At 40.5% G+C, this 12,124-nt stretch overlaps 1 protein-coding gene and 1 long non-coding RNA gene across 7 annotated transcripts in view; one reads left to right on the forward strand and one right to left on the reverse strand.

The window, feature by feature from the left end:
- LOC139827270 (uncharacterized) lies at positions 1-5,146 on the forward strand. The gene is made up of 3 exons (XR_011737720.1): positions 1-941; positions 1,689-1,849; positions 2,243-5,146. It is a non-coding gene; the product is annotated as an uncharacterized lncRNA (long non-coding RNA).
- Positions 3,922-12,124, reverse strand: part of BTD (biotinidase) — a 12,700-nt gene continuing 4,497 nt past the window's right edge. For all 6 annotated transcript variants that reach the window (XM_065830333.2, XM_065830336.2, XM_065830334.2 and 3 more), the window contains exons 2-4: positions 10,903-11,137; positions 9,165-9,314; positions 3,922-6,610 (exon numbers count right to left, since the gene is read on the reverse strand). In XM_065830333.2, coding sequence (XP_065686405.1) covers positions 5,426-6,610; positions 9,165-9,314; positions 10,903-11,133 — 1,566 coding nt within the window. In that variant the 5' untranslated portion in view covers positions 11,134-11,137 and the 3' untranslated portion in view covers positions 3,922-5,425. The remainder of the gene's footprint in view (positions 6,611-9,164; positions 9,315-10,902; positions 11,138-12,124) is intronic.

Raw genomic sequence — 12,124 nt, forward strand, 5'->3', positions numbered from 1 at the left:
GTGTTTCTGGTTAGAAAGCCTTGATTCCTGATAACAGTAATTCCTGATAATCCAGTCCTGCTTGGATCAGACAAATAACTTTAGAGACACAGGCCTTTCTAATCTCTTAATAAGTAGTTTAAACTTTTAACACCACTTCTGTAGGCCTGGATTTAAACACTGCGAAATCCATTTTAATATCAGGGAAAGCAGATATTTGAATTCTTGAAGTTGGTCCAGCAAATTCATGTAAGTCCTTAAATCCAAGATTGGCTGGTAATTATTGCCTCTTATGGTAATCTCTCTATGATTTGTGATGATTTCCTTATAATCCTTTAATATGCTGCAAAAACTGGTGGGACAGAGAAGAATTCTTTCAAGTTAGGATTAAAACCCTTTTTTTATAAATCTGTAGCCATGACTCTAAATTGGACAAGACAGTAATTTATAAAATATAGGTCTCCTTTACAGACTGAAACCTGAGATGTTAAATGTGAGGAGACGCAATATAGGCCTCTTTGTTTGTTAAGCTGATAGCATAGGGGTTTTTATTTTTCTGGAGTCCTTTTCTCACTATAATATCCGTATGTTTTGAAGAATGTTAAGTGCAAAGGAACCACTGTGCATTAATTTGAAATGGCAAAAACAACTGGTTATTCTTAAGAAAATATCCTATTATTATATTTATAATTATCAATAAGCCTTGTCACAAAAAATCTCTTTGTTTTATTACTTAACAGGAGAAGCAAATGCCTGGCTGGATATTGTAAATGTCACCCAGGCCTCTGGTCTGATCCATGTGTCCTCACATGCCTAAGGAGAGAAAACTGAAATGGCAACCGCAGAAAGAGCAGGGTTTTTTTCAGTTGTTCAGTCATCTACAGCCCAGGAAAATTGCAAGAATGTTTTGTTTTCCTTTTCCTGAGGGAAAAATAGTTACGGATGTGATGAACATTTTCAAGGTGTGGGCCTTTTCCTGTCTTTACAACTAATCCTGAAACTGAACATTCCTACAGGAAGAAGACAAAATGTCCCTGCTTGCAGGACTTGAAGATTTCTTGCAACTCCTTCCAGCCCAGTATCCCAGTCTCTTTAGCACCATTGTCTCCTAATAAAGCAGCATGTAAATTCCCCATCCTTCCCTGGTGCTGTCTATTTTACATGCTACATTTTAGCAATTTTCAAGCCAAGGCTGGGAGAGGAACCTTGCAGTATTTCACCATTTAACTGTAAACATAGTTGAACACTATGGAACCTAAAGAGCCTTTCAAGCTGTCTTAAGTATTGCTAGTGTCACTAAATATTTAAAGAGGAGAAAAACACTTCTGCTTTTTCATTAAAATTGCAATAGAAGCAACCAGAAACTTTGCTATTCAGATTCACAACACAACAACACAAACCCCAGCTTTCAAGCCTTGTCAAATCACAGATGTGTGCGTTCTTATTATACCTGGGAGTGGACTTAGCTCACAAAGCTTAAGACACTGAGGTCTCAATTTTTTTTAATGTTAAAAGAGTATATTATATACCTTAAACAGTCTTATAGCAAAATCTAAGGATTTGCATCCTATCTTGTCTTGTATTTCCTATGCCTTGCCAAACTTTGTTGTTCAAGCTGTCTGCATAGTTTTCTTAAAATCTTAAAAATCTTTCCTAGAATCCATTAACATCTTACTGAATTCAGCCTTTCTAATCTCTTCTACCATAAGTTTGTTTGATCTGCTGCTGATTGCTGGTTTCTGACTTCGGACCTGTGTTGTCTATGCCCACTCTCCCAGTGGAAGGAGGAAGGAGAATAGAGTGAACCTCTGAAGTACCTCCATTGCTGTTGATTAAATACTTGACTGAGTGACCACTTCCACTTCAATCTGTGAGTATTTGGGGTTTTCAGAAACGGCATTTGTTGCAACTTTTTTTTAAACCTACATCAATGAAGGAGGAGGGGGTAATTCTTTCTAGCTACTGAAGCTGCCTGTGTGCCAGTAGTGGTGTTTAGGCATTGTTTGCGTCCTCTTTCTGTAGAAGTTCTGAAAATGTTATTTTCTTGAGTTGGCTCTTTTATTTACTTTAGATGGAATGTCTGAAGCAGCCAAAGAGGGCAGTCAGTTTTTTGTGGTGGTCCTCTTGGGTTTTCTGTGATGCTGGGTTTTCTGTGATGCTGGGATGTTCGTTAAATACTTGATTCTGCAAGACAGGTCACAGCCTGGGCAAGACCGTGCTGTGCCTCATGACGATGGTGTCCTTACTTCTGTGTTGACTGCAGGAGGCTCTTGAAGTTGTTGCTTCAGCCTGGTTCATTCCACCTGGAGAGATCTGCCTCAACGAGCTTACACCCACTTGTCCCTTGTGAAGATCTTTGTTCTGTACATATTGTCCCAGCGTGTTACCAGTTCCTCAGCCTGTTCACATGCCTCTCAGTAACTGAACTCCAATGCCTTGGTTGCCAAATGTTCCTTTGGTTTGCTTTCTGGTGGTTTCTATCGCTGTAGAGTATCTTCACATCCACCTTGAAAACTCACTGGTCATGTGAATCCCAAAGCAGCAGACCCCTCATGAAGAAACCCCAGACACCTCTGACCTATGTGCTGTTACCCCTACCTGGACAGGCAGTTTCTATGGTTTTCTTCTTACCCCTGGGGCAGTGCCAAGGCCCTTTGAAGACATCACCCCCTGCTGTCTGTCTCAGACAGGACATTCCTTTGGTCTCGGTACAAATTTCCAAATCCTGATTTCATTTAAGTCAACAGACAGAGTGATTTAAAGCTGTTCTAGACATGTTGTGCTTCCCATATGATCCTTGCGTTTGGTTTCAGCTGCACTCACAGACAGAAACTGTTGTATCCACTGGTGGGATATCAGGTGATGGGCTGCATCACAGTATGTTGCGAGTCTGCTCGTGTGAACATCCGCCTTGCTGATGGCTTCTCCCACCTCCTCAGCAACTGATACGCAGCTGCACTCAGGTGCACGCGGGTGGTTTGGGAGCTCTGCTGTGTTTCGCAGGGCAGTGCTGGGGTTGCTGTTCCAAAACCTGCCCATCGGTGCTAGGCAATGTCATAGGTTACTGCCTAGTCACCCTGATTCAGAACAGATCCATCTCTTGTTCCTCAAAGATCGAGATGGTGAGAGGAAGTTACTTATTGGTAATTCTCCTAGTACTGCCTGTTACAGTTTTTCCAGTGTCTCTTTGCTAAAGGCTGTTTCTTAGGGGTGAAGAGAACAAGGCATGAGAACACCCTCTAATACTTACACCTGCTCTTATCAAGGAGGAGACAGAGCACCATGCTCCATGCAAATGGTAAGGCCAGAAGGCCTTGTTGTCTCATAGTTTTGGCATACCCCATGTCAGAATAGCTCCGTGGAACAAACTTTGCAAGTGTTTCACAGATATATACATTTGGTTTTTTTTCCTTAAGCACAGCAAGTACAACTAAGGCTATTTACTTGTTGAGCCTAATTTATTGTGCTAGTAAGAGTCTGCTTTGGAACTAAACCCAAAGCAGTGTTTAGTGCAAGAGGATGCATGTTTTGTTAGCCTACGAAGTGGAGTGGGCAGGTTTGTCCTAAGACCTGCCATTCTCCAGCCATTCGCTGTTTGTTTCTTTTAGACTCGGTTGTATGGTACTAGAACCAGAACTCCAAATAAGCACCACAAATGTTTTCTGTTCTACCCTCTATGTTCTGGAATTCGTGCAGCGTTCAGCAAGAACACTGCTCTGGGTGCCAAAGTATTAATGATTTTTAGTAACCCTGCAGTGGCATGGCCTACTTTTACATCAGCAAGTTTATGTCTGATGAGATACTAGACATTCCCCTCTCCATATTTCATATATGCTGCAGGACACACAAAACTGTTGGGTTGCTATAGCAAAGCTGAGTGTGACTGGGTCCTGACTCACCGTAAAACACCTTGGAGAAAGGAAGGTTTGATAGAGCCCAAGATCATAAATATTTATATATTTATTTTGTGTAAATATTTAAGAAACCTGGATGTAGAAATTCAGCAATTTATTGGTTATTTTGCTTTCTGAAACCAGAAAGTGTGGTGATTCAAAGCAGGAGCTTATTGAGCACCTTTCAGTACACACACTTGTAGCTGCCATAGTGGTTTGAGTTTGAACCCATTTCAGAAGTGACTCGGACTACCAAAACAGAGACTTGCAGCTCTCCTGTTAGCGCTCTGCTCCTCACTGCTCCTCTTGGCCACTGGAATGCAACCAACAGAGTTAGCAACTGGAACATGAGGACTCACCAAAGGAACAGTTGTGTTTATTCTGTTACTCAGCAGCTATTACGCAGATAAAGTCATAACAGCCAGTAAGACGACACAGAATTATAACACTAGAGAATAAATTATCTTTTCAGAATTTAACTCCAAATTAATATCCTTTGAATATTCTCTGCAACAGAACAGTTTGTCACCACAGTTCAGTAGTTATAGCACTCGATCTAGTGATTGCTCTGGAATGAATGGTGTGTTTTACTCATTTAGCAGCAAGAACCTGCCATCTGGCACACAAAGTATTTATGTAAAAACCTTGCTGTCCCACAGTTCGTTATGTGCTTTTCATAGCTCCTGTTGAATTAATTTATGGACAATGTGTAAGATGTCGGAAAGTCAACACAGTCTTGAAATGACCTCTCTTTTAAACAGGGAAAGTTAAAGTACTTAAACAGTACATAACATAGTAATTGATATTCATTGCTGCTTTTTTTAAAACATAATTCCTTGCACGGTAGGCTGGAAACTGCATCTTAATGCAGTCTAGTTTTTCACAATCATTTGATATCTTCTTCCCTAGACTGGCTGTTCCAGAGATGCTCACAGCTGCAACATTCACTTACTGTTAAAAGTATATGAGAAAACTCACTGAGTTTTCCAACAAGATAACAGACAACTGAGTGGCCAGTAAATGGTCATGACTTCAGCCAGGAGTTTTTGACTCTAAGAAAAAAATCAATATCACAGCACTCTAAACAGAAATCAGAGCCTCACCATCTACAGGATACATCTATATATATATATTTTCCTGTGTGTCAAGCATGGTATTTGCATCATTGTTCCCTTTCCTATTTTTCTTCCTTTTGGAATGGTTTTCCATTCCGTTTTCTATATACTCCTAGCCAGGACCCCCAAAAACCAAAGGATTAAATTAAAAAGAACAAATTCAGTTGAAATGAGAATTGTTATTTTCACAACATAAAACACCTCAGAACATGACAACAAGCCTTTATCTTTGCAAGGCAGTTCTTCTGGTAGGACATAAGCTACCAAGGTACACCCTGTACTTACAGCCTCTTAAGTTAAGTGCTTTGCTTATAATTTCAATGTGGAATCTAATCAGTCACTCATGTAGAACACACACCTGAAGCTCTAGGAAGTACAGATGTCCAACAACTTTTGTTAAGATACATACTCTGAACATACAGGCAGTTGTTTCCTGATTCAGTCCTTTTCATACCATCGTCCATATAGAGCAGCTGTCAGTAGGCCAGAAGATGTTCTATTTTTGCTTATGAAATAGTGGTTGTTTTTCCAGCCCATGTGATCAGCGAAGTCCAAGGTAATACCAGATGTCAGCAGTAAAGGAAAGATATAAGGGGTACTCATATTTCCCCATAGCTGGAAATCTATCACAGCCGTGGCATCTGTAACCTCCTGGCCACAACTGCTAAAGCTGAGACCACCACACTTTACTAATGCACAGGCCTGGACATAGTATGTGCCATGCACTGTATGGAGCCCGTCAAAAACTCCCAAAGCATACAATTCATCAGTTAACACAGCTCTCCGGTAATTCAAGTAACAACAAAGGCTATTGGCACAAACATGGACCTCTCCTTTTTCCCCCCATACAGGAACAAAGGTAAAGTTGTCATACATCATTTCTGCATAAAATATGGGAGGTAACTGTTCATTTCCTTTTTCTGAAACTCTGCCAGGGATCTCTTCTCCTTCCTTAAAACAAACTTGATCATCCATTGAGGTGCTTGTAAAAGTCTTGCATGAGTCATGTAAGTTCTCTCTGAATCTTTCATTACTCTCCAAATTCGTGTAATAATCTACAGTAATCACAGGAATTTCTGCTACTATGAGCTTGCCACCATAACTTGCCATGTTATGGTAGATGTAGGATTTGACTGGAGTGTATATGCCACTCCCTGTCATGCCCAAGGTAGGGTGGTGGATATTAGCTGCTAAAATATTGACGTTGAAAGCTGTTGCAAAAGCTTGTTGAAATTCTACAGCAGAGAGGAGTGGGAGCTGGTTCATCCAGGCAGTTGGATATACAACTTGTTTCAAATTGTATTGTCTGATGAGGTTCACTGCAGGCTCAAAAAAGAGTATATCAAAGCAAGTGAACATACCAAATTTGCCTGCAAAGGGGGTATCGAAGAATTTATAGTCAGGCTCTGGAGGAGTATCAAAAGCGTATTCAAAATATAAGTTGTGTTTGCGATAGGTGGCTACCAGCGTACCGTCATCGTTGAACGCCACATTGGTATTGAACTGGTATCTCCCATCAGGTGGACAGTGAGGATCAGTGGGCTCACAGGGCTGCTTAGTTCCTAAATTTGCCACAACGAATATTTTGTTCTTCAGTGCCATGCAGCTCAGACGCTGAAGAACCTGAAGAACACAGTATGGGGAAATGTAAGCACTTCAGAATATAGAGGGATAAATTTTACTTAAGCAGCCATGAATTATTATATTTAATACTTTTCAAATTATTATTTTCAATGGGAAATGTAACACATTTGACTGTACCTGTAAACTCTAAAAATACTGATGATTTTGTGATGACTGAAAAGTATTTCAGATATTTATGTCAAAATAGCAGTGAAAAAAATTATCTGGGTTTTATTTCCTGAGAAGCAAGTAAGTAAGTAAATCTCTCTATTTCTAGGACAATAATTTTCAGAAACTTCTGACTGTTGCAGGAGTGCCAATAGCTTTGAAACAGCAGAAGTCAACTGAAAATTTTGAGAAGGCAGCATAACTGATCTGTGTGTGCCTTTCGAACAGCAAATGTCTAATAATGATCATTTGCACCTGCAATGGCCTGTTTCTGCAACTACAGTGTTACGGGGATGTTTCTATGTCACCATTTACAATTTTAATTCATGTTTGCACAGAAAATCTGCTTAGTAAGCACATGCATGATTGCTTTCATTATAGCACAGTAATGCTAATAAAAATAAGTAGTTCTTATTAGTAAGCATGGTTATTTTCACTTCAGGTTCAGAACAGTCAATGAAAATATTATTCTTGTGATCTGCAGGTCACATCTTCTGTAATCACACTTGGTCTGTGCTAAGCTGTGACTTCTATTACATCATAGCAGGTCAAGTCCTGTTACTTGTGCTGATCATTTTACACACAATCACTGAGTCAGAATGTTCTGTCATTAAATCATTAAAATTGAGTAACGAGCATGCATCAAAAGCGAAGATTAAAGAATCACAGAATGTCCTGAGTTGGAAGGGACCCACAAGGATCATCGAGTCCAACTCCTGTCCCTGCACAGGACAATCCCAAGATTCACACCATGTGTCTGAGGGTGTTGTCCAGTCTCTTCTTGAACATTGTCAGGCTTGGGGCTGTGACACCTCCCTGGGGAGCCTGTTCCAGTGCTCCACCACCCTCTGGGTCAAGAACCTTTTCCTAATGTCCAAGCTGAATCTCCCCTCGCACATCTTCCTGTCATTCTCCCAGGTCCTGTCATTGGATGTCAGAGAGATCAGCACCTGGCCCTCCTCCTCCCCTTGTGAGGAAGCTGTAGACCACAACAAGGTCTGCCCTCAGTCTCCTCTTTTGCTACGTTGTATCTTATTACAGAGTAATTACCATTCCATAAGTTGGGGAGGAGTAGGAGATGACAAATCCAGGTGATGTTCTTGCATGTAGCTAAACGGGGTGCAGCCTGGATAACCAAGTAGTGAGGTAGACTGTGAACTGGCTGAAGGAAAGAAGCCAGAGTCGTGGTCAATGGGGCAGAGTCTAGTTGGAGGTCTGCATCTAGTGGAGTGCCTCAGGGGTCAGTACTGTATTATTCAATATATTCATCAACGATTTGGACGAGGGAATAGAGTGTACCATCAGCAAGTTTGCTGATGACACCAAGCTGGGAGGAGTGGCTGACACCCCAGAAGGCTGTGCTGCCATCTCGCGAGACCTGGACAGGCTGGAAAGTTGGGTGGGGAAAAATTTAATGAAATGTAACAAGGGAAAGTGTAGAGTCCTGCATCTGGGCAGGAACAACCCCAGGTTCCAGTATAAGTTGGGGAATGACCTATTAGAGAGCAGTGTAAGGGAAAGGGACCTGGGGGTACTGGCAGACAGTGAGATGACCATGAGCCAGCACTGTGCCCTTGTGGCCAGGAAAGCCAATGGCATCCTGGGGTGTATTAGAAGGGGGGTGGTTAGTAGGTTGAGAGAGGTTCTCCTTCCCCTCTACTCTGCCCTGGTGAGACCCCATCTGGAATATTGTGTCCAATTCTGGGCCCCTCAGTTCAAGAAGGACAAGGAACTGCTGGAGAGAGGCCAGCACAGGGCAACAAAGATGATTAAGGGAGTGGAACATCTCCCTTATGAGGAAAGGCTGAGGGGGCTGGGTCTCTTTAGCTTAGGAGGAGACTGAGGGGTGACCTCATTAATGTTTACAAATATATAAAAGGTGAGTGTCATGAGGGTGGAGCCAGGCTCTTCTTTGTGACATCCAACAGTAGGACAAGGGGTAATGGGTTCAAACTGGAACACAAGAGGTTCCACTTAAATTTGAGACGAAACTTCCCAGTAAGGGTAACAACACTGGAACAGGCTGCCCAGGGGGGTTGTGGAGTCTCGTTCTCTGGAGACATTCAAAACCCACCTGTACACCTTACTGTGTAGCCTCATCTAAGTGTTCCTGCTCTGGCAGGGGAGTTGGACTAGATGATCTTTTGAGGTCCCTTCTGCTCCCTAACATTCTGTGATTCTGTGATGTATTATATGTGTCTAAAACCCTCCACTGCTAAGAATAAAACCAGCATAAATTGAGAGTCCATGAAAAAGATAATCTAATGCTAAAAGTTGTTAAACCTGTTGCTTACTTCCCTAAGTAAAACTATTAGAGCTAGTTTCCCACTTGAAGCACAAATGTAGCATTCAGTTATCTATCTCTCTGCAGAAATCACTCCATTACCTCTGTGTCGTTGAACAAATATGGCTCTCTGCATGGATTCCACTTCACAGACTGTGAATGCAGAACGAAATCTAAGTAAGGATAAATGGAGTTTCTAGTGAAGTTGAAGCCATGGATTCCATCTTCAGGGAAAACAATGATCTGTGCCCCCTATATGTAACACAAAGACATGTTTTGTTGGCAAAGCAAAACCAACCCGAATACAAAAGGGAAAAACGGAATCTTATGGGTAAAAAGAGCTTAAGAAAGTTAAGGATAACTCAAGTATGTTTTGACAAGACCGTAGTTTGAAATTTTCTTTGCCTTCATAGTAACTATGTGTACAAAACTATGTGTAACTATGTGTACAAAAAAAAGCTTATTTAACCTGACACATATCTTTAGCTTGAAAAATAGCCTATTTGACATTATTTTAAGGGAATGCAAATAAGAGCAGACTTAATCCAAATTGCTACCAAAAGTATTCTCCATTCATGAGTCATGAGAATGACATCATTCAGGTTAGAGACTGATGATGTTAAAATTTGTCTTTTTTTTTTTTTTTCAGAATTATGCTATTTGCAGATGAGCTCTGTCAAAGGTGCAGCATCACTTAGTCATGGCTATACACCTACACCTTGACCAGGTATATAGGGTGCTGAGAGCACTGTTTTCAGAAACAGCTTGATTGTGGAAGCAATGCAGATTCTGGTGGAAATGTAGCCATGTCAGAGCTAGGCTGGTTCTACCTGAAGTTCAGGAAGATCTGTTCCTAAAAATGGGGTGGACCTCTTTCACATCAGATGCAGCATCAGTCACTCAAATTCCTCTGATTTTTCAAAAGTCAGTTCAAATGTGTTATCCGTGAGATAATTTACATGGCTTGGATCCATTATTGCATAAAAATAGCTATTATGCTTCTGGACTGTGATGCCCAGACATCTGAACATCTCAAAAAACAAAACAAAGCAAAACAAAACAAAGCAAAACAAAAAACAAACAAACAAACAAAACAAAAAACCAACCAAACAAAAAAGTCATGTTTTTATGACTTCATAACATGTTTTCATGGTAATAATTCTGTTACAGAACAACAGATTTGTGGAACCTGCGATTCAATTCTTCTCTGCCCAGGGACAGTAATACCTGATTACTCTGACTAGAACCAGCTTTGGGTTTTCTTGGGGAGGGAAGGAAAGGAGGCTGGGCATAAGTGCAGCCAGAAATACTAGTCTGACTCCCCTAAACATATTTAGACTGAGAACCATTCCATGGAGGGTAGGAGAAACAAATGGAAAACTTTCCTTCCACAAAGTTGTTAATGGTGGAACATTCATTTCCAAAGCATTTAACTTCCTTAGCTTTTAGAAACATTCATGAATTTCCATTGAGAGCACTGGAATAAAATCAAACCAAAAGACAGCTGCCTGTAAGAAAATCTCTTAATAAAAACATTCCATTTAAGAAAACAGAAAAGAACTAGGTATTCAGACCAAAATAGAAAATTAATTTCCCTATACTAAATAACTATAGGCATGTTTTTCTGAGCTTGGAATAACTGTAGACAGGCGAGGCGATAATTGGCCAGGTTTTTTTCAGAGCTGCTGGCAGGTCAGAATGTCTGAAAAAACAGACCATAGTTATGTATATAAATATGGCTTTAGTTGCCTGGGAACACAAATGTGAAAGATTATCCTCAAATAGCACTTACTCTATATATACATAGGACACACACAACTGCTACTAAGCTACTGCATACCTGCCTTGCAGCAGCCACTACTTGCTGTTCATAAATGTCGAGGTTTCTGCCCATGAGCTCCAGTGCAGACTGTCGATCAACCAGGGCTGTCGGGTTAGGGCTCAGGATGGATTCGTGTTCATACACAGCAGCCACATAGTGCCCCTCTCTAGTAACTCTTCCTGAGACAACTTGATAGCAAAAAAAGCAGATGGACAGCTTCCAGCACAGATCTACCATGGTGTATGGCATCAATCTAGAGAACAAACAAAAACAGGGGAGAGGGGAGCTTGAGCAACAAATAGTGCCAGGAATTTAAATTTATGATAAAATACAGACTGCAACAGAGATTCTTTAACAGTGTTTGAACTAAGTGTGTGGGTTTTAAATTCCTGAACAACCATGTGCATATTGTTTCTAAACCTTATTTATCTACGTCAGTGCTTTAAATAACTGTGTCCTGTTTAAAAGCATTTTTGCCTCAGATATAGTTCTACTGTTCTTGCTTGGTCTCCCTCTACAATTAATTTCAGCATTCATTTATAGATTATTGCACTGTGTATCAAAACATATTTGGGAAAAGTCAAATGCAGCTCACAAATTTGCAGTTTCTCTGCCATTTGCTGATGTGGCATGTATTTAAAAGTAGCACTTCCTAAAATTACTTAGACACTCTATTTAATAGTCAAGTAGAAACAGAACTTATCAATACAGAAAAATATAATTGCCAAAAGAATTATGCTAGACACTACTTCTGCATTTAACTTTCTATTGCGAAAATGCCTCTCCTTATGGATTCACTCTATTCCAATTCCACATATGTAATAGACTAATTTGTCTCATACAGTGTATCTTTTTTCAACATTTATAATGTTAGAGTGCAATTCAGGTCTGCAGCGCTCCTACACAGGACAGATATGTAAGGTTAAAAATGCTTTCATAGTAACAACAATAAAGCAAAAATGCAGAAAATTTGCAATACTGAGTTTTTCTTTGAAAGAAATGGAGAATTAGTGAGCCTGGAAGGCTGGGGCACTCTCTCCAATATGGGCTCCCCATGTAGCCTTTTGACTTCCCAAGTCAGGAAAATAGTTACTTCTACAGAAAAAAGGACTGGCTGACACAGTCAGTGGCTGTGCAATGCTTAAGATGTACTGCAGATACACCACATAATTCAGAATTATTTTCACAATATGAGATTTCTGCATTTGTCACCAGAGTGTTATTAGTATCATTAAGGAAT

The sequence above is a fragment of the Patagioenas fasciata genome, chromosome 2, assembly GCF_037038585.1.
Source record: "Patagioenas fasciata isolate bPatFas1 chromosome 2, bPatFas1.hap1, whole genome shotgun sequence".
NCBI classification, from domain to species: domain Eukaryota; kingdom Metazoa; phylum Chordata; class Aves; order Columbiformes; family Columbidae; genus Patagioenas; species Patagioenas fasciata.